The sequence below is a fragment of the Ruditapes philippinarum genome, unplaced genomic scaffold (assembly GCF_026571515.1).
Source record: "Ruditapes philippinarum isolate M1 unplaced genomic scaffold, ASM2657151v2 ctg4575_1_1_1_1, whole genome shotgun sequence".
Lineage (NCBI taxonomy): Eukaryota > Metazoa > Mollusca > Bivalvia > Venerida > Veneridae > Ruditapes > Ruditapes philippinarum.
Window position 1 is genome coordinate 1 of NW_026857800.1, and position 25,766 is coordinate 25,766.

Below are 25,766 nucleotides of genomic sequence, written 5' to 3' on the forward strand. Positions count from 1 at the left end.
ATTTTTTTGTTATTTTATTTTATATTTTAACGGAATTTCATACACGAATACACAGGCAAGAGTGACACTGGTATAATACAATAATAATGCTGATGATAATAATAATAAACTTCAAAAAGGAAACAATTAAATACCCGCTAGCGGTGCGCAAATGCGTTCCATTTCCCCCCCACTGAGTGCCTCAAATTTTACCGATAGTCACGTGACATGTGCGACAGATACCAGACGGACAGTAAATCACGTTAAGAATTGAAGAAATTTCGGTTATAAACTGATATTAATCAGCAGCTCAGATGTCACTGGGTCATAAAATGTTGTTAGAGTATGCTACCGCAATTTGTGACCCTCTCTGGTGCGATATTTGTGTATTATGCAATTATTTAGCGTGAAACGTAGGGGTCCGAGAGAGAACAGCCGATTTATGACACTTCGTTTGATGCGGGTCGGACTAACTTTGAATCGGCACTTTGAATCACAAATTGCGGTAGCATACTCTAACAACATTTTATGACCCAGTGACATCTGAGCTGCTGATTAATATCAGTTTATAGCCGAAATTTCTTCAATTCTTAACGTGATTTACTGTCCGTCTGGTATCTGTCGCACATGTCACGTGACTATCGGTAAAATTTGAGGCACTCAGTGGGGGGAAATGGAACGCATTTGCGCACCGCTAGCGGGGTATTTAATTGTTTCCTTTTTGAAGTTTATTATTATTATCATCAGCATTATTATTGTATTATACCAGTGTCACTCTGCCTGTGTATTCGTGTATGAAATTCCGTTAAAATATAAAATAAAATAACAAAAAACTGAGCTTCTGACAGTCTTTTAAAGTCCATGGTAGATGTACAAATAAAAAAGGGATATTATATATTTTTCCACCAAATTGATAATGCTTCACATATTTTAATAGAAATAAAATGTATTACTCGATCATTATGATCTGGCCTTCTTGACTTCTATTATCATGAATATCATCTATGCACGGCATAGAGATCCATTTTCTACCGGGATAGACAATAAATTTCAAACTTTGTCCCAGATGTATTAGTACTGTGTCCGATTTACTGGCGAACAATTTATTTTCACTGAGAATATATTTTAATATCTTTTTTTTTATTCATAGAGAAATAATCATCCTTAGACAATCTAAAATGGTTTAGAAATTTGTCAGGGACACCTTACCACAAGTCATGTAGGCGTTCACATAAAAAATATTGTCTGTTTTTGTTGTTGTTTTACTTGACATTGTTAGAAAACGAGGTTGAATGTAAAGTAAGCCCTTGAATCCGTACAAAAGTCTATCAACTCAATGTAATATCTATCAGATTAACGGGACAGACAAATTATTCTCACACATTATGGATATTTTAGCAACTACATTTTTAATCAACCCCGTGGTCGTGCGATTTGCCGCTATGCTTAATTATTTGTTTCATACATTATGTTACGTACATTGGCCGACAATTTCTTAATTTATATAAAAGGCTAAATGTTGAGATATTCATAAAAGATGTACGGTAGTTGTACGATACATGTATTACCAGTAGTATGGACCAGTATGGACCTGTAATTCACGGATATATGGAACTACCGATTTCCCTCATTGATGCCTCAACAGGGGGCGGAGCGTTATCGATAATCGACAGGTTACGCGAATAGCAGATACAAATAGTATAGGTACCGTTTTAAAACGTTTAAAAACACATTTTTTGGACTAACTGCTTCCAAAATTAAATCACGAATGTGTTCAGAAAAGGTTGATAAATCTACTTAGCAAAAAATCTCATTTTAGGTATTTTCAGTGATAATTGACTCCGTTGTCACCTTAAAGAAGCACAAACTGTAAAATTGTATAGGAAAATATTCAATATTTTATCTTAATGTTTTACAATAGATTTTTCGATATTCTTGACTATGATATATTACAAGAGAATTGCTTCAATTGCTTGATTTATGTATGTACATTTATTTATGCATTGTAATTTATGGAACTGCGGTTATTTTAAAGATCGTTCCAATTCAAACGACAGTAATATTAATCAGTAGGATAATTATGTACTTTATTCAAAAGTCATTGCCATTTTGGTACTTTATTTATCAATCAGGGAAGAAATACGTACACAGGAAGCGGGTTCGAGGGAGTACACGTTGGCTTCACTGGCCGAGTAACGCCAGGCTTGATTCAGTTCCCGAATGTTCATCCTTTCCCGAACAATCACGAGGGCGACAGACGTCATCGTGACATGTCGTATGACGAAGCACGTGCTATACAAGATCAAGAAGAGGGCCGAGGTCAGTAGTTTGCCGTTTTAACCGTTTTTAAATACTTCCGTGCCAAGTTTTTAATTCCTCATTGAGGTTTTCACGAATGTTTCTTCCGAATGATAAACTTACCTGTTTGACATTGCTTCTAAGTAAGAATATAATTGCTAAAATGAAATCGGTCGGTTAGAAGTATTTATACTAAACTAAAGTAATAAATAATCGTAGGTAATAGGTGCTGTTTTTCTGTAGGATCAAGGCCATACTCCACCTTTAGATCTCCATTTTCACCGGTGTACTCCAATGCTCCAGCAATGTTTGGTTGGCGAGGACAAGGTCCATCATTCCAGTTTCACAGGGGCTTCGGTGGGTTTGGAGGCTTCCTTCATCATAATGCCTTACATGGTCCACATGACATGCACTATAGACGACCCTTACCACATGTTATAGGTACGGACCTTTTGTGATGTGTCATTTACATTTCGCAATTGCGATAATAATTATAATATTGCTAAAATGATGCTGATAACTATAATTACTGATAATTATGATTAAGATAACTTTGATAGTAATAATGATTTCTAATATTATCCCAATGGTGTTGCTGATTACCTGTATAATGTTAATAATAACATAATATTGATAACACTGACTGTACTTTTATGACAAAACAATAATAATGATGATTCAATAACAATAAACAATATTATTTCTTATTATAATGATTTTAATCTTAATACTGTTGATAATTATAACAATATTTACGACTATAACAGCAATGATAATTATATAACTCTATCTTAACATACAAATTTTCATATCAAGATGATCTTGGTCACCACACATGTATACATGTTTAAACATGTTATACTCATCCAACCGATCCGGCGAAACAATCGCAAGTTTCAAACAATGACTGCGCAAATCAAGCTTAAATAAGTCAATAAATATTTACTTACTTTACTGAACAAAATTGAAAGATTTCTGTCTGTTAATTTTTTCAAATAATTTGAATATTTATGGACAGTTGCACTGTAGCCAAAGGTATTTTAAACTGGTTCGTTGATAACCTTTCCATAGAGCTTCAACTTGACTGGTGTTATTGTATTCCATAACTTGTCGATTACAAGTTTGTTGTTTTTTTTCTACTCAAGCTTAGAATGTATACATGAAATGAGAAATTCTAAAACACCGTTCAATTATTAAGTTCTATTTATATCAAGTTACTATTTGTTTTGTTTATTTATTAAAATTTTATTTATTTATATATTAAAATTTTATTTTTTTCTTTCTTTATTTATTTAGAATATTTCTTTACGATATGTTTTTTTCTTTGATTTCGATAGGTAACGCATATGATAGTCCATTTCCAAGATTTCAACCATCAAAACCACCTCCATTTTCCAGAGGGATAATGTCACACCCACCAATGTTCAGATACGAGCCCGCGCATGCGCCCAGTTACGAGCCCGCGCATGCGCTGTATCCCTATAATTCGATGCATAGACCATTTGTACCTTTTGTGGCGCCACAAAAAGGGTATTATAAATAAACGTTACTAAAATGTCGTAAATACTCAGTGCTACTATTATTTTAATGAATGTTTTGCGTGCGTTGTACCAGATGCAGTCCTGTAATTAAACGTAATTCTAAATATGTCGTTGAAAACTTACCTTTATAACTTGAAAAGATGTCTACATAATAAAAATAGAAAAAAACTGCGTAAATGGTAGACAAGAAAATTATATTACAAAAAAATGTATGTATCTATTGTCTTAAATTCAATGTCATATATTGTAAGGTGATAAAATATATGCTGAAAATATATGCTGTTGTTTAAAGTTGTTTTATTTTTACACCAATAACAATAAAGTAAATGGAGAAAATTGCTTAAAGGCATATTATGCCTCAGAGAGGGCAAACATGTGTTTTATGAAATTGTAATGATGGATTAAATACCTTTGGAATATTTATCACTTGAGGAAAATAGCGTTGAATGTGATTTCTTTTTGTGATAAAGGTAGCAAAATGTAAACAAATTAGTATTTTAACTTCCATTCAATATATTTATGTACAATTACTGTACCATTTGCCAGGGTCTTTAAAATAGAAATATTTTAATTACCCTGCATTTGCCAAAGCGGATGCCTCAGTTATATGGACACTAAATAACGTATTGGAAACTGAAACATGACACTAAAAATAAACATGACTGCATGTTTGAAGCTTAATAAGCCTTTGAATAATGGACGGATATATTCTATGAAAACAATGAATGAATACTAGTATATTATAAGTAAAAGCTTTAAAATGACTCCAATTGCTCGGTGTTAAAGATGTCAAATTTTCGATCCTTGAGGATCATTTGGCATCACGTTTGTGTTGTGGTAGTTTAGTTCCTTCTATTTTATCTTTTTAGTAGTATTCCTACTTGAATACTGTAAAATCCCCTTAAGATATGCTGCATGCTTTTTCATACTGTCTATGATATACCGTCTTTGTAACTTCTGATCCACTTTCAATATTTCATTCTATTTTGTTTTGCCTATGTTTTTTCGTTTAGGGTACTTTCGGTACCATATGCCGCTTTAAATGAAATGGCTTGATCGTTATAGGTGAACGACTGTGTGAAGACATCTGCGGGTGTTTCTTAATTTAATTTTTGCCATATACAAGTACATGTAAAGATCAAGCAGATGCAAGGGAGGGGGCATGGACTATTTCTTGCAATTACAACTTCCGTCAATAAAAAGGCTCAATCGAATCGAGCCTGCGGTATGTTCAATGTATCCTTTTTGGGAAACCTATATATAGACTTTTTTTATTTATTTGGGATAATTACACTTCTTATTTTACCATCAGAAATACCATCAAATCAAAACATGATTTCCTGTAATGGTACATTTCAGTCAAACTCAATTAATATTCATACCATACAAAAAGATAAAAAATAATGGGTAACAATCTCAGTTATTTTTCTGCTCATTTCAAAAGAATATTTTGTAGCTATATATAAGGTCACTTTGATAACGTAAATTACACTATTGCCAGTCACCTAAGCAAGGCCGCAAATGACTTAACATGTCTTTAAATCAAACTTTTCACCACAAATTTAATAAAACCGTCAATTTCTTATAATCATAAATTCACCGCAAATGTCTTTTAATTATATAAATTCACCACAAATTGGTAAGATGTCGATGTCCTTCAAGTTAATAATTTGTTTATTCACCACAAATACAATAAACTTTTTATGGCTTTGTATTACCGGATAAGCTTCCATGTCAAAATATGTTTCTTTACTACACGTATGTTAAGATATATGTTAGATTGTTACCAAACACTTTGATTTTCCGTCTTTAAAAATCCAATGCTTATTTTTGATTCTTTTTACATTTAAATATAGTCTGTCTATTCAAAATGTTATGTTAGTACACATAGAATAGAAATTCTAAGAAATAAAGTATTCTGGTAGTATAAAAAACAAATAAAGTTAACTATATATTCATCAAACAGATGAAGATATATAAACATTTCATTAAATATATCTTAAGAGCATATATGAGCCGCGTCATGACGAAAACGCGGCTCATATATCTTTTTCTATGTACGTAAGTCAAGATATAAATTGAGACTGTAGAATCACGTACTATAATTTTCCTTTTTTCAAATTACAAGGCATATTTAAAAAGGGTAATTTATAAAGTCAAAGAAAAAATAACAAAGTAACAGTATAAATGAATTTTTAAAGAACAACGATATATGCTACAGCATTCTGCCGAGAACTAGAATATATTGGGGAATTGGGACAATCAATAACAAAAATACTGTAATAGTACTTATAACTTAGCAAGACTTTGGTCTTTTACTACGCGCGATCTAAGTTCTATTCCAAGAAGTAAATGTTTTGACCTTGCTTTTCGACATTTTACAAAGCTATAGGTTGATGGTAATGTTCACAATTGTAACTAATTCATTAATCTCAATCTTAGTACACTCTTGGTACATATGCGTATACCTTATTATCATTATGAATTACAATCTCATTGATGAGATGGTTACTTTAAACACCGAAAAATACTTATATTAACTTAAATGAAACCTTTGTGTAATTTTATGAAAAATGGAGTCTGTTCCTGAAAGATAAAATATGCATACAATAATAAGTGAAAACAATAAATGGTTGATTGCACGTCACTGTTGTCAAAGACAAATCAAAAGATTCGCTGCATAAAATTAAGACAATTACCAATTTGACAATTTAATGTGAAGGAATTTAAACGATATTCAAGCAGAATTATTAGTCATAAAAATACAAAACAAAGACTATGCAACGGTAATCAAATAAATTAGGAACTTAAGAGTGGCATACATGCATAATAAGTAAAATCTTTATTCTACTTGTCGTTAACCAAACATGAAAACTGTCATTACATGTGTCACATGTGATACAAGAGTCCGGATGTTGTCCTGGGTACAGAATTTACTCTAACTAGTTCACAGAATGATCAAAAAAATCAGTGAAAGTTTGAATTAAACCTTTAAAAGCAGATATTGTAATGTTACAAAACATATATACTTTGCACTCTATTTCATTGTTGTATCATAGTTTGGGGACCTTTCTGTTGAAAATGTGTCAGAGTTAAATCGTATACATATACATGCACAGTGCGTGAACTGGGGTGCAGGTATTAGTTACCCGCACTCCAGAGCATGCCAATTGATCGGCTCATTTTTGCTAGGGTTTACAAATTGTGACGACAGAGAAAGGGAAAGCGACAGAAATATCATATTCAGATGTTCGTTCATTGGTTCCTTTTTGCCGGAGTTTCATATTGTGACAACAGGGAACGTGTTTTTATGTTTGACTATGATACAAAAGAGAAAGAACATCAAAACACTCTGCAATCTGATTAATACTCGGGGGCTATGCCCTTCGTACAAATCAGATAGCCTCGTGTTTCGATGCTCTTTCTATTACATAACATTTATTATTAGAAACTATTAAAAAAAGATCAGTAAACGTTTACTAAATTAGATTTTTTTTCTTTGTTTGTTTTGTTTTTCTTTTGTTTTGTTAAGTTATTAACTTTTTTAATTTTTTTGTTGTTGTTTTGACCTTAGGGAAGGTTCTCGATGCTAGCGTAAATGCTTAATAAAATTGTAAGATATAAACCCCTAACAAAATTATGATAATTTTCAATTGCACTCAAGGATGTTTGAAATTGTATGAAATAAATATTAATTGAGGTTAAATGACAATATTGTCCTAAGCTAATTTTAATGGTCGGTTCTTCCTTTTAAGCACAACATGCCTATTAACACCTAATGATATGTATTTGTCTGTCTATATAAGATACTATGTTTTTTACATAATATAATCAGTAACATTATACCAAACTATACGTAAATTTATAAATTGCTCCATATATACCTCAGAACGTTTTGTTGTTTACTTAATTAGTTCCTTTGTCTTTTATTTAATATAATCAGTACAGTAGCATAATCTTTACAGACTTATTCAGTTGCATCAAACGCCTTAGTTACCTTATTGTGGGTTTTCTTTGCGGTTTCCCACTAGATAATTGATAAAAATATGACAGAACCTTCGCTGTTGTACAATAAAGTAATTAATGTCCTTGCAACAGTTTCCAGGGTTTTTGATTGGTGAAAACAAAACGTGACTCAACAAAACACCCAGTGAATCTTTTATGTACTTTGAGAGAATTAGAATAGAATCTGCATATAAAATATATGCAAAAATATAAAACAATAAATGTGTCAATATTGTTTACTATTACCATCACGATTAAATGTCAGTAGTCTTATTAAAGAATAATATAAGGCATACAGAAGTGTGTCATTAAATGCATTGATTAATGCTTTTTAAGTGCAGTGTCAAAGCAATTTTTGTAACAAGACGAATTGCGAGCTATATGAAAGTACAAGTTGGCATTATTTTTGACAGGTGAAGTTGACCTTGTTTTAATAAGTGTTATATTGCCGCTTGCACGGCTATATAAACCGAACCTACGCAACAAACGCAGAAACATCCCTCTCATCTCTTCCAGACTGTGCATCGTTGAAAATTGTCTACTTTCTGTAGATAAGTTCTTAGTTTTGTTGAAAGGGATATTATACTGATTTGAAAGTATTTATTTTGTTCTAAAGAATAAGGTATGAAAATGTCTTTTGCTGTTTTTGTAACAGCATTTGTGTTTTCATTAATCTTTGGCCAAGGACAATGCCATATACCAGCGGGTAACGCGAACTATACGAGTGTCACAGAGGTTTGCCTGAAAGTGCCGTATTCTGTTGACCAGTGTTACAAGGAAGCGCTCGTAAGTCACACGTTTTCATTACATAATTTTTAAATTCTTTAGATTTTAGGCAATTTCATTATCTAATTTTTTGCTACTTATTTGCTTAAAAAAATCAATAGCTATCATTCATTGTTGGAGTAACATCTCTTAAAAGTGCCTCGCAAATCTGTATAATTTTAGAAGTTTTCTTTTTCATTTGGAATGCGATTGATTTCTGCGATTGATTTCTATACGTTCAAATGTTGTGTTTAAACAGTATTGAAAGTTGTAAGGACCGTTATATACAAAAAAAAAAGAAAAAAAGTTATACTTCTTATAAGAGAGGGAAACCGAGAGTGCAAAGTAGACATAAATGATATATATCCGATAAATTCAGCTGATAATGCTTGATGTACTAGTACATTTATATAAACAAAAGTGTATTACTTTTCCCGTACACATTTAATTGAATTAATTCAAAAACCCAAAGTCAACAATTGTCACTTTTGTTTTTGAACCAATCACTGTAATCTATGTTTCTGATTTTTACATTATTTATCAAAGTACACACGAAATGAGTCGCGTCATGACAAAACCAACATAATGGGTTTGCGACCAGCATGGATCCAGACAAGCCTGCGCATCCGCGCAATCTGGTCAGGATCCATGCTGTTCGCTATCAGTTTCTCTATTTGTTATAGAGTTTGTAAGCGAACAGCATGGATCCATGCTGGTCGCAAACCCATTATGTTGGTTTTGTCATGGCATGGCTCAAATAGATTTTGATTTCTGCGTAAGAAGATCTCGGCGTCTGTATATAAATATATGAATTTACTTTTTACTAACAATTATTTAATTATCTTTAGGGATTATATGTCATACACGTGTGCTCTTATAAAAATTGAATCATGTTTCACGTCATATTTTTGCAGAACCAACCGATTTCACCAAGAGCCGCAAAGATCGACTGCCTTCAACGATTGTTATGGCTACACGAATCAGAAGCGAACCTTACTCCAGCAGATCTTAAATATTTTTCTACACTCTCCCAAACTAACTGGAAGTTGGGACATCCGTATCCAAAAACTGGTTTCCGAAAGAGGCAAGAGTACAGAACATTGACAGATAATCAGCGTATGAGATTACATATGGCTTTCAATAAACTTTACCAGGTAAATATTTTTTGTTTCAAAATAACTGAACTTTGTGTTTGCTGATCTGAATTATATTTTATGTAGTTCCTAAACATGAACCACCAATTGTTATATCGATGACTAAGTTCGAAGATTTGTAGAAATGGCGACAAATTTTTTTCACATAATTAAAATATTTAAGAGAGATCTGCAGTGATGATTTCGCTTTGTAGATAGTTAAGTTTTGATAATATACTAAAGCACAAACGTTTAGATCTTACATACTTTAATAAACACCACCAACTAAGTAAACTATCAGACTAATATTATGATAAAGTTAATCAAAATGGAATTGCACATCGCAAATATTGTTACATTCTTTATTTCAGAAAGGTATTATAAGAAAATATGGCTTACTTCATAGAACAGCTGTACGCCTGCATCACGACGGTGCTTCATTCCTTGCTTGGCATAGAGCCTTTCTAGCAATGTAAGTATATTTTCTGATGAAATCATCAAGTAAATGAGTTGTAAAAATATTCTAAATAGATGTAAACTTTAATTTGTATGGCACACAATGGTGTTTATTTATTTATTTATCTATTTATTTTTAATTTGATAAGGTTTCCTTTGATGTATTGTTTCAATGATAAATGTCAGTATAAAAAATAATAAAATCAGTCAGTTTCATACACTCATCCGAACTTACAAAGTCATAAATAAATAGTATACATTTGTACATTAAAATGACGTCATTGTCCGTTGTCTTTAGAAAGGTTTATATTATGAAAACAATTAGGGATACATGTTGGAAGCATATATTACTTAATATACTTAGGATAAAAGATTGATAACGTTTCTATTTCAGGTTTGAAGACGAACTCCGACTTGAAGACAATACTGTTTCCTTACCATACTGGGACATAGAACTTGACCATAATATGGATAACCCTGTTAACTCCATTCTTTGCTCGAGCGAGTTGCTAGGCAACTGCTATGGTGACGTTGTTACCGGTCCTTTTAAAAATTGGTACACAAGTCGGGGTAAACTTTGGAGAGAATACGGTAGTCATCCAAGAGGGAGACTATTTGGCCATGCTTCTATAAAGAGGATACTTTTCAGATGTCACAACGAGGTACGTTTAAAACAGTTGTGCTTTAGCAATTTTCAAAGTAAAGTTTTTTATATAATGTACATGTATGCTATATGTATTCATAATACTCTTCAAAATTGGCAACAAAGGAGACACATTAAGTCGTATTATTTTATTTTCAAATCAGTATAATTTAAGCGAAATTGCAAATTTTAAAGCGTTATCTGGCATAGCAAATATTAAAAAAGCTGGGTTAAGATAAAATCCCATTTTTGTTTTGTTTCAGGAGGTTTCTTTCCCTGTTAAAATGCCTGGGAATGAAGAACAAATGGAATTTGTTTACGAGTATATACATAATGGTTGTCATAACTGGATGGGAGGGGATATGGCTGATGTTGATACTGCCGCCTTTGATCCTATCTTCTACATGTTGCATGCATTTATAGACCTCCTATGGGAGGATTTCCGTAAACGTCAGACAGTTGTATGTGGAGTAGATCCGGAGAAAGATTACCCTGTACTAACAGGCGGTCCAAGCCATGGTCCGAGTGCACCTATGTATGGCTTTGATGGGTTACAGAATATCGATGGATTGAGGAACTACTGGACAGATACCTGGTATGCTTATGAGAGTAGACCACAATGTCCCAACTGCAACTCAAAATATCTGTACTGCGATCATAAGCGAAATAAATGCGTCAGTCATTCACGTAGAACTGACTACAACCCGGGACAGTACTATAACAAACACGGAGTTGTCGCTGAACCATTCGAGCCTCCAATCAGCTATATTCCAAAACGCACTTCGAATAATTTTGAACCTGCTCCGTTATCTGACGGGAGATCGAGAGCTTCGGCTGAACGTGATGCCAGAATGGCAATGGCTGCTGGGAATTTTGGAGGGAGCGCATATACAATTAACAACCATGTGCGAAGAGATTCTTTACCTGCAAGCAGCATGCCTTATTCACTAAATGCACACCCACAATATAATGTAAATAATAATCCCAATCTAGCTCAAGTCTTTGGCAGCAGTGATCTTTCACATAGAATCACCAAGTACAATTACATAAATAACCCTAAACTATTACCACAAAGACCTCCTCATAGGAAATTCATTTCATTAATTTGATGATCATTATAATTTTCCAATGGAAACTGTTCGTTTACACGTGGCGTATGTTTGTTATACCTTGGTTATATTGTATCTGTGTATATTAAAATCCGTGTCTTATTGTATATTTTATTAAAATATAATTTATTACTATGCATGATTTTGTTGTTCGTTTAATCGTCAAGTGTACATTCATTTTTAATAAAACATTTAACATGATTTATATTTTGTCTATTTTTATTTAATAATATGTTTTTCTTCGGTTTGGATTAATAGTGAATCTTTTTTTTGTAATGTCATTTTTAAAGAAGTACATAATCTGGTCAGTGCTAATAAATCTATTTTCTAACAAACAATTCTCTAAATTACGTATAGATACACCTCGTCCCTGAAAACAAAATCGAATAGTAGGATGACATAGGTAAAACAGACAAAATGCGAATGAAAAATATCCTTTGAAAAGAGGGCTAAGAAGGCCAAAATTTCTCCCTATTTAATCGCACTTTCAATAATATCCAATTCATTAACTTCGGCTCTAATTATTATGTTTTACCAATTATACTTTTGCTAAATGTACTCCACTCTTGACGAAGGCTGACTTTAATCCGACAGCTGACTTTAAGAACGTATCAACAATAACACGTGGCCGAGTGGTTAAAGTCGATGGCCCCTCGTCGCTGTGGGTTCCAATCCTGACAGGGACTTTAACTTCTTTCATGTGATAAAGCTATCCAGCTAGCTTACGGAACGACGGAGGTTCTACTCAGGTGCCTGTTCATTCCTGAAATAATGCACGGAAGGGCACTTAAGATCTTCCTTCACCAGTAAAGCTGGAACGTCGCCATATGACCTATACTGTGTCGGTGCGACAGAAAATCACCCCACTTAGTATTTTTCAGGTATTTTTTGTAAGTTTACAAGCTAGAAAGCTTTTCCGTCATGGTTGGTTGATACGCACTTTTTTGGATGATTCACTCTTTATGACTACGGGCGAATTGATCATTTCTTTTAAGTAATCGAACAAATTGGTTGATCTTTACCTTTTCTACCATGTTTTTGGTTGTGGTTGAACGGTCTTTTATGTAAAGGCTCTGAAAATTTCTCAGTTAGCTCAGTTTTGGCCAAACTACGTTTGTTTATCAAAAGACTTGTAAGTACAATGCAACTCATTAATTGATAATTTCAACATAATTTAGAGTTAAATATCCTTGAGCTTCGGATCCTAGACGTAGAAAAGTAATCAATTTCAAGTTTCATTTGAATATAATTACAGCAAGATTTTGATGTTATTCAATGTTGACCTTTTAAATCGTTACGAGTAACCGGCGCGCTATATTTATTGTTATTGTGCTTGAATAAACGTTATCTGTTTAAACATACAGTCTCTTAGTTGTCATTGGTATACTTAGATCCAATTTAAGGAACCTTACAGACCACTCTGACTTGTGAGACTTTTAACCCTAATGTACGGTCAAAACAAAAATACTGAGGCGTACTAACTAGAATTAAAGATGTATCTGTTTTTAAAGGAACCTGTCGAGTCTCGGTAAATGAACTCAATTTCTAACACCAACATCTACGCAGTCAGTAATTATTGTTATGTTTTGATTAATATACAAAAATATATGAAAATTATACACATAATATCAATTAAACACTTCAATAATCATATTATATATTAGTCATATATTAAACATCATAAACTTAGGGTACCTGATAATTTCTGATATTATTCTGGTTTATTTGGATAAAATTTAAAACTCAGATCTTTTGTAAAATTCAGTAAAATTCAGTAAGTTCTTACGTAAAATAAACTAGAAAATGTAATGAGATCTGAATGCAGTATAAAATATTTTGTGGAAGGAAGATTTGTTAAACAAAACTTAAATATCTGAGCAATTTAACTAGAAAGTTAAAGAACTATCTTATACATTTTATTTTAGAACTATCCTTCACATTTTTCTTTAGTAGCAAAAATTATCCTGACAAGAACTATCCTTTACATTTTATTTTAGATTGGCAAATGAGATTCCAAGATTTTATTTGTGATTTCAAAATGACCAGTGAAAACTCTTCTTATATTCAGTTCTTCCCTGCAAATTTTACAGGAAGTCAAAATTATTTTAGACCGGCCTTCGGCCGAAAAAAAGAAAATTCGGTATGTATTTTGTGGTAATGTTGGAAATACAGCATCCTCTCTGAGAAAACTGATAAAATCACGAGTTATACAGTGATGATTAATGATTCGTTCAATGAACCAATTGTATTAAATATACATAAATATCAATTCCTTATAAACAATTTAAGACAAACCACAATTGTTTCATTGAACATTTAACTTTCCGGCAATGATTCGCTTAAAGAAACAATTGTATGAATTATGCATAGATAAATACACATAAAAACACAATTTGAAATGTAAAAATCAAATCCTGTGAATCTGAATTTATCATGTAGATGGATCATTTATAGATAAAATATTGTTTAGACGTTCAGACTAATATGTTATTCGGTGTTACTAAAGTCAAAAGTAGAAATAAAAATACTATCAACGGTGAGTGAACTCCCGCTGAATATCAAGTCATTGTTTAAGTTAACGAGTACTTTATTAATTATAACAATAATTATTATAGTCATCGTATAACATATGCCAATTGTATGTCAAATTTATTCATGCAATGACATTTTGAATTCAAAGTGAAGTGATGCTGGAAGAAATCAATCGGCAACGACTATCAAAGTTTAATGCTTTAATTTTAATACACGTTATAAAAACAATGTACTTTTTATGAGTTACCTTTGCTCCCATTTCCATGCCATGTATGTCATACGAAATGTAACATTAAAGAAGTACGTCACATCTTTTGTTAATATTCATAACTAGGGATAGGCTAGCTGTTTTTTTGTTTTTGTTTTTTATTTTTACATGTCCCTTTATTATTTCCGAAAAGTGAATTTATCTACAATGGGTACATTATCCACAAGTATTTCAAATATAATAGAAGCAATAGAAATATAAAATTTGGATATTTTTAAAGAATGTTTCTTGAAAAAGCAAAAGATAACAAAGGAATTAAAGGATAAGAAAGAAATATGCTAAGATTTCAATTAAATATCATTTTTGTGTGATTCTTATGTCGATTTTGCAACGTTTTTCATATTTTCCCGTCAATTTGCACAATAAAAATGATTATTGGTCCGGAACAAAATCAAATGATGCACTGTAACACCGCAAAACGTCCGTACCGCAAAACGTACGTTTATGGACGTTTTGCGGCGTATATCGTCCACATTTTTGTGACGTACATTTTGCGGCAAAAAGGCATGGTCCTGCCGCATAACGTCCATATTTTAAAGTTGATATAATTTTCGTTAATTTTGACCAGTTATTATCAGGTGTTATTGTGTGTAAATTTAAGCTCACCTGAGTATGCGTCTGTCTGTCTGTCCGTCAAAATTTAGCTTGAGCTCTTGCTTAATTATGACTAGGCGACTTAAAGGCCCCATCTCCGTGACAATATAGCTCTCTCGCTCAAATATGACTACGCTGTCAAAAGCCCCCATCCATCCCCCGTAAAAATGAACGGTAGAACCAAACCTCCATAGTCAACAAGAACACAAAAAATCATTTCCACATCTTGATGCAATTATATGAAAAGGTATTGTCAAAAGCAAAGCTTAATTTTAATAGTTTTGTCATTCACTCAGTCAAATCCCCGGTTCGTCCGTCCGTGTAGCCGTCCTTTTCTGTATGTATATAAGATTACATTTATTTCAATATCATCGTTTTTATATCTCTGCTGCTCCTGCTTGGTTCCATTCCATAAAAAAATCTATTCAAAAACACCATCGGCTTAAGCATATTTCATTTTTTTTAAATAAAAAAAAAGTAAGAATTATATAGGATCACAAAAATATTGCACTTTAATGTTTATTTTGTAATATCTTTACCTGAAACAATATGAAAGTGACAGAACCAATAAAAGTAACGTTTATAATGAATATATTTTAATACAGAAAATATGGACGATATGCGACGCAAAGGCACACTCTCGCCGCAAAACGTACCAAGTACGATATGCAACGCAAAACGTCCACATGTGTACGATATGCGCCGCAAAACGTCCACACGCGTACGATTTGCGGTACGGACGTTTTGCGGTGTTACAATGCACACATCTCGGAAAATATTTCAAATACCTTCATGTCAAACAAAAATCAGTGGAGTCCATTTAAACAACGGCATTATAGTCTGTAAAATTGATTGGTTTAATTAACATTTTATTTGTCTAATAGAAAATCATTATCCAAAAATATACTGAATTTCTTCAATTTACTTGCCAAACATCCATTTTTGGGACTCTCCAATGACAAGCTAAAAGTTTAAAGTAAGGCACCCAGTAGTATAAGAGCCTGGTCAATCTTCACGGATATGCAGGCTGGTCTGGCTCTTTACTGATGGCAAAAGCTAAAAAAAAACTTTCGGTTTCGGTTGTGTAAGAGTTAATCATTTCTGCTTAATGAATCAGATAATAAAGAGAATCGTCCAAGTGCACTTAGAACAAGCATGTTCCTCCGTCTACTACTTAAAGAACGCTGTCTCTCAGTGACGTATGCTTTTGCGTCCTGTCTAGCAGACGCCATTGTTCTCCCGTCGTTTAAAGGTGATGGAAATATAGAAATTTCAACTCTACGTGGAACATATTCAGTTTCTGGTTCAAAAGAATCACTGGTCAGAATAACGGTTGTAAGAATGTTGTAATCAGTCCTTCTAGAATGAGATACGCAGAGTTGTTTGTAGGAATCACACCAAAAGAACTCCGAGTTACAGTTTTGACAATTTTGGGCTAGTGTATAATTATACCAAAACTGTGTCCAATTGTTTGAATATCCATCAATGTAAGACAAATCCGAAAACCCGATCATTTTGACAGAAGAGTCTTTACCTTGGCTGGTAGTATTGTTAGGATAATCAAGTGAGGGATTAATATTACAGCTGACTTGCTGTTTCTTCCGGAAAACTTCCCATACAAAGTCTGTAAATGCAGACACAAAGTAGAATACTGGGTCATATGCCACCGTTGTGGCATCAGCCGAAGACCCTCCAAGCCAATTTAAAACCCCATTATGATGATATTCCAGCACAAAATTTTCGTCATCTTCTGATTTTACAGGATAATTTATGTCCTGGAATATAAAAATATATGGTATACCTTTAAAGCTACAAATGAGCCAAAATATTTCAAGAAGTTCAATATTTAGAAAAATGTATTACATTTTTAAGAAAAGTAAAACAATTTAATAATTTATAAATTATTTATATGTAATATGCGATTATTGACTGATTTTGGACTATCAATAATCATAATTCTACTGCGTTACTAACGCAGTAAGAGGTATTTATGTATATTTTGACCTCTTTTTTTTTTGTTAGTTTACGTTGATTGAAAGTGCCGTTTGCAATATGTTAATTACTTTCTTTGTTCACTTCACAATATTTTACTTTTAAATACATTTTCAAAATTTTCATGAAAACTAGCATGCTGCTTTAAATTAAACAATGTAAAAAGACCAGTCAGCTCTCTGTTTCCTATTAGTCGAATGGACGAGATGTTTTATATTACACATTTTTGTTTTCCAAAAGGTATTTGATCTAACGACAAACTGTCAAAATAGAAAAAGAAATTCATTGGTGTTATTTGATCTTGACCAAGTTTATTTTTCTTGTACAAGGATAAATTCAGTGTCACAATAAACTTGCACATTGCGGTACAGATTTAATAAAAAGATTATAAATGTTCGTTCGGTTGATTTATTTCATGATGACATCAGTCAACAGTGAAAGACAGTTAATGACTTAAAGTATTTATATATACATTCATACAGGGAAGTTTATTATTTCTTTGTCTGATTTACATCAACTTATTCTGTGTGACATTTTAAGTCTTTTCTGTGCCATGTTTAATTAATTATCACACTATGATGTGGTTTATGGGGAGGTTGAACGCTTTATGACTTATTTTTTGGTAATATATTTTTAAATGATTGATTATAGAAAATAAATATTCATTTTATGCTAGCTTTAATATTTTGCCACCTGAAACCTATTATGGTTAGGCCGTATGTCTTTATATTATTTTAGGTGTCGTGTGACATTGATTAACAATGTTTCTGATGTTTGTCAATACATTATTTCAGATACATTTTGTATGTGTGAACATCTCGGTAGGTCCCTCCTCACCGCCGCGGGTAATTGTCGGTCTTGAATTAGGATACTCTCGTCTAAGTTTTATAAGAAGAAGAAGAAATAGAAGTAGACAAATATGAAGAAAAAATTTAAAGTCATTAAGTTAAACTAAAAATTGCAAATAATTAATTTTAAGAAGAAATAAAAAAAAACCATAAAGATGTTAGTGATCAATTTATATACATGTAAAAGTCATTTATAACGTACCTGCGATTTACACTTTGAAACAATGTTTCTAATTACATCGCGATCCATTAATTTTCCATAATTACTTTCGCCATACCGTCGTTGGAGTGGCCCTTTTGGTGTCCGCCAATCACGAAAATCTCCGAGCTTAACTCGGCCATTTCCGTTACCAAAGTACTTGCTGGACCATAATAAAGAATTAATCGGGTTGTCCATTTGGGCGTCTATTGTAAAGTCCCAATATGGTAAACTAACTTCAGAATCCACTCTACGAAGCTCTTCCTCGAAACTGAAAAAAAAACACAAAAAAAACGTTGAATTATCACTTTCTCCCTGGCGAATTACTCAGTGAGTATCAATCATTTTACCATATTTCTATAAATAGAGGCAAGTTATACCAATAAAAGATGTATATACATTTTATCATGACTGATGCATTTACTTGCATGACTAACATTTGTATGGATTATTTCTGACTGGCATTTCACTGACCAGTTGATGATTTAATGCGAATTTTACCCGTTAACTTGTTCGCCGGTCACCCTAGAAATTATGCTGTGAAAAATGTATACATACGCTAACAGAAATATTCGTTGAAAGCCGAGGAACTTTGGACTATTCCGGACAGAGGTATACACATATCCATACAGTTTGCCATACCGATGTATAGTACCCTCCTGAAACGCAAAATTAAAATATTACAGACATTTATAATAATTTTCACAAGTGATACCCAAACTTTCTGTGTAAAACTAGTGCAGATTTGTGGAAGCACTTTCTTGGTAAATGTTTAATGCAGTAGAAATATCTTCTTTGTTAACATCTGTCCAAAACAATGGTATTACATATTTATGATAAGGCAGTGTATATTTTAGAGGAGAATTGATAACATTTTGAAATTAATCCTTAATCTCCTAAATTGTGTAATGAATTTGTCCTAATTTAAATTCAGAACTAAACATCTTATTATCAAAAGCACAAAAAGCCACAGACAGAACAAAGTATCTGTACTTTCAAGAATAGTTGTGGCTGAGGGGTTGCCTTTAAGGGTTGATGCATCAGAATTGCAGCCACCGTTTATAACAGCGTGATCGTCAGCGGCGACTAAATGGGTTCGAATTACAGGAGTCTATGCATCTCTTAGCTCGGAAAGGTGAGGTGGATTTGACCGCTGTTGCTGCTTTAAGTTTATAATATCCAACTTGCCAAAATCACCTTTCCTGTTTCGAGGCCATATGACCTAAATTTTGTTGTTGCATAAATAAAAGATTTATACGTACATCATATAAAATTTGCAGTGCCCTATGTAGTTTCTCACGCTGAAGATCATTCAGTTGTCGGTATTCTCGCCGTTGCCGGAAATCAGTAGAAACATTCGATGAGTTGCCTAGCAACCGACGAGATATATTTCTAAAGTAATCAGCGTTTAAAGCAGATATGTTTTGGTCACTGGAATAGTTCCAGAGAAGTTGCTGTAGACATGATTGTGTCACTGAATTCTGGGGCACTGGGTGATACTGAAATATATCAACAATCAATCATTATTTATTTTCATATTTTAAAATGCATTAAGCCTCTTCAAAATAATGTAAAGTATTAATTTTTGAAGGCAAAACTGTCTGTGCTATACACAAAATAAATTTAAGATATAGTCTGTAAAAATACGTACTGAAACATACAGAAAACACACACGTACGCATGCACGCACGCACGCATTGTTCATAACTGAAGGAACTTATATATGAGAAAAAATTATTCTCGGGTCTTACAAATGTGGTCTTCATGCCGTACCATTTTGTAATAAGCTATTTTATACAATTATAAAATATTTTACAACTGACAAATGAAATATTCTCAGAACATCTTTAGTATTTTCCTAAATTTGTTGTTTTCTACTTTAGTTTCGTTCTACAGGACTGAAAGAGATTGTCCTACAAAGAATATATACTGAAATGAAAAGTTTTGATATATTGTTTTCCTGTATCCCTTGGAAAGTATCTTCTCGATCCTTACAAGGGTATTGTTATGAGCCATTTCATATGTATTGTTTTATATTTTAGCCAGTTTTCAGTATTATTTCAATATGATTTTTGAACATTACCTATAGCTGAGTACGTGTGCACTCTGAGTATCACAATTAAAAATGTGGAAGCGCTCACGAAACCCTAAATTGTGTATATTATTGTTTAATCACATACATATCTATCATTCATTTACTTATCTTCTTGTTTGTATTGCTGTTTTCGTAATGAAAGCGTCATTTAAACACCAGTTACAACAATAAAGTGATTTTTCACTTTACCCTAATTTGCATGTTTTTCACGTTGTTTTATCCTTTATTGAAAGTAAAATGCAACTCATAGTAATAAATTATAAAGCTACAGATTGTCCTGAAGGTAAAGCTAATAAAAGTGTGAAAATATCCTTCATCGTACGACATGCTTTACAGTCACGATCAAATACATTCTTAAATTCTTTTACACCAGAAGTGTGTGACTCCACACCATAAACTATAAAATTGAAAATCTCATTCATTGTCATACATTAAATGAGCCGCGTCACGACAAAACCAACATAGTGCGTTTGCGACCAGCATGGATCCAGACCAGCCTGCGCATCCGCGCAGTCTGATCAGGATCCATGCTGTTCGCTATCAGTTTCTCTACTTGTAATAGAGTTGGTAAGCGAACAGCATGGATGCTGATCAGACTGCGCGGATGCGCAGGCTGGTCTGCATCCATGCTGGTCGCAAACGCACTATGTTGGTTTTGTCGTGACGCGGCTCAAATATAGTCCTCAAACCACCTACGGCAAATTTGTGATGGATATGCCTCGAAATGATTTTATATTCTATTGTGTTTTAGATCTCTAATTTAATATATATTTTATCTTATTATGGACTCATCAATGCTTACTTAACGGCTAATTATTAGTGATTTAGTATTTTGAATGAAAGTCAAAATAATCAAAATAATAATTAGTTTATATTTTGCTTCTATTTTACATTCAGTGCTTCTATCCTCATCTGCATTTTGTAAAATATTGAAAGATTATAAAGCTCATTGTTCTTCGTAGGAGTTATAAACTCCTACAGAATAAAAAAAAATATTCATGTTTGATGTATTATGTTCCTTTCAAAAAATACCCAAATAATATATATAAAATCTGTTACAGTACATTAAATTACTGAATCATAAGAGACTTCTGCTTAAAAATCATATACATGTATGTAGATATCAAATAGGTAATACGTGTACAACATACAGGTAAAGAAGAAACTTAACAATCTGCCAGTTATGTGACCCGTGGACCGGTCAAAACAATGTGGTCTGTGCTGATATCTGTATTTTTCACATAATTAAATGTTTGCTACGACTCTATACTGTAACATAACATAACATAACATAACATAACATAACATAACATAACATAACATAACATAACATAACATAACATAACATAACATAACATAACATAACATAACATAACATAACATAACATAACATAATCTTGATTTGGCATGAGGATACATATAGCCCAATATACTTTCATGTATGTACTTTTTTGTATGTACACTACGTATTTGGAGCAAAGTACGAGTCTCCTTTGCAAATTCATTCCAAAATAGTATAAAAAAAATAAAAATAGGAACATGAAATAAAATATTGTCAGAGATATTAATAGATATGTTTTCATAAAGTTAAAAAGTCTTATGTAGGAGTAATAAAGTCCTACGTAGTACTTATAAACTCCTAATTAAGCTTTTATCTCCTACGTAGGAGTTATCATTTTTAAAGAACATTTATAAATTGGCACCAGGACGCTTCCGTATTTTTAAAACCAATTTGTTGCGTGTTTCTCCAGATAGACTTTTTCAACGCTAATAAATTCTACACGATATCTTATGGGAATTTTCTAGAAATTCTACATAATTGTATGAAATTTTTTATTCATATAAATTCTAATTTTCTATACACGATTGTATGGAATTTCTACACGATTGCTTGGAGTTGTCTACAATATTAATTCTACACGATTTTATTTTAAAAAAATCCGTATCATATTATATTATGAATGCTGATATTTTCAAAGTCTTTAATTTAGTTATAAGATCATTTTCCTTTCTAAAGACATTAGTCAAAATATAAAATGAAAAAAGTATATGGTTGTTATTTTGAAACATCAGGGTCTATCAAATATTTGAAAGACACTGGAAGCATAAATAATATCTTAATGCAAGTTAGAAACTCTGGCCAAGCAAATTCAATATAAATATGTACTATTCTGTTATAGCCAAAAATCTACATGATATTTAATTAATGTCTTTTAAGATTCCATACACATTACACCGGTTTCTTTTGGTGGAACAGATCTGTGAAAATGGTATCTATGCATTGCAAGCATTTCTTTAAGAAGAAAAAAGTAATGTTAAAGACAAAGATCATTTGTCTATTAAAGAGTTATACACATAAACCTTACTGCATAATCATATGATGTAGATATGTTTTTAAGTTTTGTGTAAATATAGACCTCTCAAGAAATAAGAAAATAAAGGTTAAGAATAGCAATTCTTTAAGGAAAATTGTAATTAAAAGAATAATTCTGAAAAAAGTTTTGATGGAATCGATACTAATTTGAATTTGGAAGATTCCATTAAAGTTTTAGGGAGTTTCATATAAAAGTACAAAACTTGGCATGCGCGCAGACTTATCACTTCCGGTTAATTACTAGAATTCTTTGTGTTTACAAAATAGATTTTCCTTAGCGTTCACCTATTTTGTTATATTTTTGTATTTTATGACAAAAAAAAACAAATACAAATACCTCAGATGACATCAAACAGTCAGTGGTTTCGTCAGGAACTCGCAAACAGATATCCGTTTGGCTAGTTTCACCTAGCAAACCAAATAATAGTACAAAGAGAAAAATCTTCTGTGTCTGTTTGTAGCCTAAAAGTAAAAAAACAACAACAACAAAAAATGCATTTAAAAATAAATACTATAGCAACATTTGCAAAATTTTGTAAAATTAAGCAAATGAGAAACCATCATCGAACGAACTTTGCCGCATTCATTTGGGGTGTCTAACCTAACTGTAACCCTGACGGAATTGTCAACATTTTATTTAATCCTTGCAATATGAATGTATACCTTCTCTCATTCACTACAATATAAGGACACTATATGTCATAGTGAACTTGACTGTTAAACAATTTTTTCAATTTTTCGCCATTCAAAATTATTTCATTTTGTGCTTGATGTTGTTACGGTCTCACTTTCGATTTTGTAGACATAACTATCCAAGAGAAAGACTCTGTGATGTGCATGTCTCAATTGCATATGACACGGCTTTACTTGATCTTATTACAGAATAATTGCCAGCTATAATTGCAAGGTCCAGGTGAAAATATAACGGTTTATGAGCTTTATTCCAGCCATATTCTCAAGTTTAAATAAAAAGAAGAAAATCACATAATCCTTCGATTTTTAAATTGAAAATTGTGACTGGCTTATGTGAAAAAAGACGCAAGAAAAAGATAAACACGTAGCGTCCGTCTATTATCAGTATAGCGGCGGACCGGATAAAAGATCATCACTAGAATGGTCGGATTTCCCGTGCCACGTGAAAAGCACTTACCAGTTTTATCCATTATATTATTTTGCCGTTAAAAAAGTCCTTTCACCTCAAATTCAATTTACATAACTACATAATTATGTAAGTATGTTTGGGGACAAACACTTATCAATCACATTTCATCATTTCAAAATAACGCATCTATTTGTAATTATCAAACGCGGGGCAATGCAAATAAACATTTAATCGCTAATAAAACATTGCTCTTTGTGACATATTAGTTATAATACATACAAATACTTAACGTTTAACATATTATTTATTGTGATGCGGCACCCTAAATTACAAATATAGGGCAATTGAATGAATTGAATATAATTGCGCATGCCGTTAAGTGAATATGATTGGATATTTTTAATCAGTTTTATTCCATCCTTGCATTTTCTGCGACTGAAAAGTCTTGCCTAGAATCAATCTTTTCTCGTATACCACAGATAAGTGGTCTCGTACATAGACCACAAATAGACAATCGCAATTCGCTCTGGTTATAATCTTTGTTTGTTGTTGGTCTTCTACAACTTCTGCAAACGTTGCCCATGCCTGATGTCTATTGCGAAGCATAATAGCCGAGATCAGATTGGGCTAGAACTACTTAAATGTAGAATCTAACCTTAATTGATATACAGATATATACAAAACTTTATTATAACAAAAGCATGTTCTAAACCAAGCGTAATTATTTGTGCTATTTATCAGTGGTTCTACCCGAAACTTATATACAATTCATAAATTGCATGTAAATTTAGTCAGAAGTCATAATATATTGCATGCATTTCCGCACAATTGACTATATTCTAAAATGATCGGCGTTCATCTTAATTATAAAATGTGCAAATCGTAACGGAATTTTGCTGAATTAAGATTTATCGGTCTATTAATTATAACTTATAAAAAATAAACCGTCTCTTTATTGAGAGACATGGGAAACAACTATAGTATTATTGTTTCAAGTAAAACAGAATTGGTTATTTCCCTTGTGTATTTTTTGTCTAATTAAATAGGGCAGGACAAGGCAAGGATAGGGCATCACTGTTAGCTGCAATTAATAATGTTATTATTATTATTATTATTATTATTATTATTATATACCAAACACTTTTTTCATGCACATTGACACGTTCAAAAGTACTGTACAATATAGCCAAATAAATGATACAATATTTAAAAGAAACAAAAAATTAAAACATCAATATTGCTGAAGTCACAAATTCAAATCAAATGTAGTTTAAAAAAAGTTAAAAAGACCCACATAAATAATAAAATTCAGGTAAGAACCTAAAAAATAATCAGTCCAAATAAAACCTCTTAAATAAGTGAATTTTAAGTGCTCTCTTAAACACTGTAAGAGTTTCGTTTCACAAATTTTAAGTGGTCTAGATAGGGCATTCCAGAGTTTAGGGGCTGTCGTCATAAAAGCACGATCACCATAAGTCACAGTCCTACTACGCGGTACAACAAGTGCTAAGCAATCATTCTGGGACCTAAGTTGTCTGGATGGGGTAGAAAAATGTCTAGCATGTTTCGTATGTACGTAGGTGCCTGTCCATGAAGCGCCTTAAACACATATGTAAGGAGTTTGTACTCGACTCTGATGTGCACAGGAAGCCAATGTAGTTCCTTAAAAGCTGGGGTTATGTGGCAGTGTATAATCCTTTATTCCCATAACCTCAACCTCGCCCTTTAATTTCCTACATGTAAGCGCATAACGCCACTATATAGTTCTACCTTAAGCAAAATTCGATTCCATCTAGATATCAGATAATAATTAGGCCTAAATGGCAACTTTAT

At 32.4% G+C, this 25,766-nt stretch overlaps 3 protein-coding genes across 3 annotated transcripts; 2 read left to right on the plus strand and 1 right to left on the minus strand.

The window, feature by feature from the left end:
* Positions 1-2,111: 2,111 nt before the first annotated feature.
* Positions 2,112-4,051, plus strand: LOC132751107 (uncharacterized; the record flags this gene model as incomplete). Its single annotated transcript, XM_060741226.1, has 3 exons — positions 2,112-2,298; positions 2,521-2,718; positions 3,615-4,051. Coding segments are annotated over 3 exons (591 nt in total), but the record flags the coding sequence as incomplete, so codon positions are not given.
* A 4,269-nt stretch (positions 4,052-8,320) lies between these two features.
* On the plus strand, positions 8,321-12,134 carry LOC132751106 (tyrosinase-like protein). Its single transcript, XM_060741225.1, has 5 exons — positions 8,321-8,609; positions 9,503-9,742; positions 10,093-10,193; positions 10,572-10,839; positions 11,084-12,134. Exons 1-5 carry the CDS (start codon positions 8,448-8,450, stop codon positions 11,927-11,929), a joined length of 1,617 nt encoding a protein of 538 aa, XP_060597208.1. The 5' UTR covers positions 8,321-8,447; the 3' UTR covers positions 11,930-12,134.
* Positions 12,135-13,808: 1,674 nt separating this feature from the next.
* On the minus strand, positions 13,809-24,170 carry LOC132751099 (tyrosinase-like protein). The gene is made up of 6 exons (XM_060741210.1): positions 23,982-24,170; positions 23,169-23,293; positions 19,625-19,861; positions 18,921-19,021; positions 18,366-18,633; positions 13,809-17,098 (listed from the first exon to the last, which is right to left on the minus strand). The coding sequence occupies exons 1-6, from the start codon at positions 23,992-23,994 to the stop codon at positions 16,415-16,417; spliced, it is 1,428 nt and encodes a 475-aa protein (XP_060597193.1). The 5' UTR covers positions 23,995-24,170; the 3' UTR covers positions 13,809-16,414.
* Between the last annotated feature and the right edge of the window lie 1,596 nt (positions 24,171-25,766).

Excerpts from the sequence above, each read along its gene's own strand:
- LOC132751106 (XM_060741225.1), top strand. The coding sequence starts at position 8,448 with ATGAAAATGTCTTTTGCTGTTTTTGTAACAGCATTTGTGTTTTCATTA. Across the intron at positions 9,743-10,092 it reads CTTTCAATAAACTTTACCAG|AAAGGTATTATAAGAAAATA; the intron begins GTAAATATTTTT and ends TCTTTATTTCAG. Across the intron at positions 10,840-11,083 it reads TTTTCAGATGTCACAACGAG|GAGGTTTCTTTCCCTGTTAA; the intron begins GTACGTTTAAAA and ends GTTTTGTTTCAG.
- LOC132751099 (XM_060741210.1), bottom strand. Across the intron at positions 19,862-23,168 it reads ACTGTTTGATGTCATCTGAG|TATCACCCAGTGCCCCAGAA; the intron begins GTATTTGTATTT and ends GATATATTTCAG. Across the intron at positions 19,022-19,624 it reads CACTGCAAATTTTATATGAT|GAGGGTACTATACATCGGTA; the intron begins GTACGTATAAAT and ends TTTGCGTTTCAG.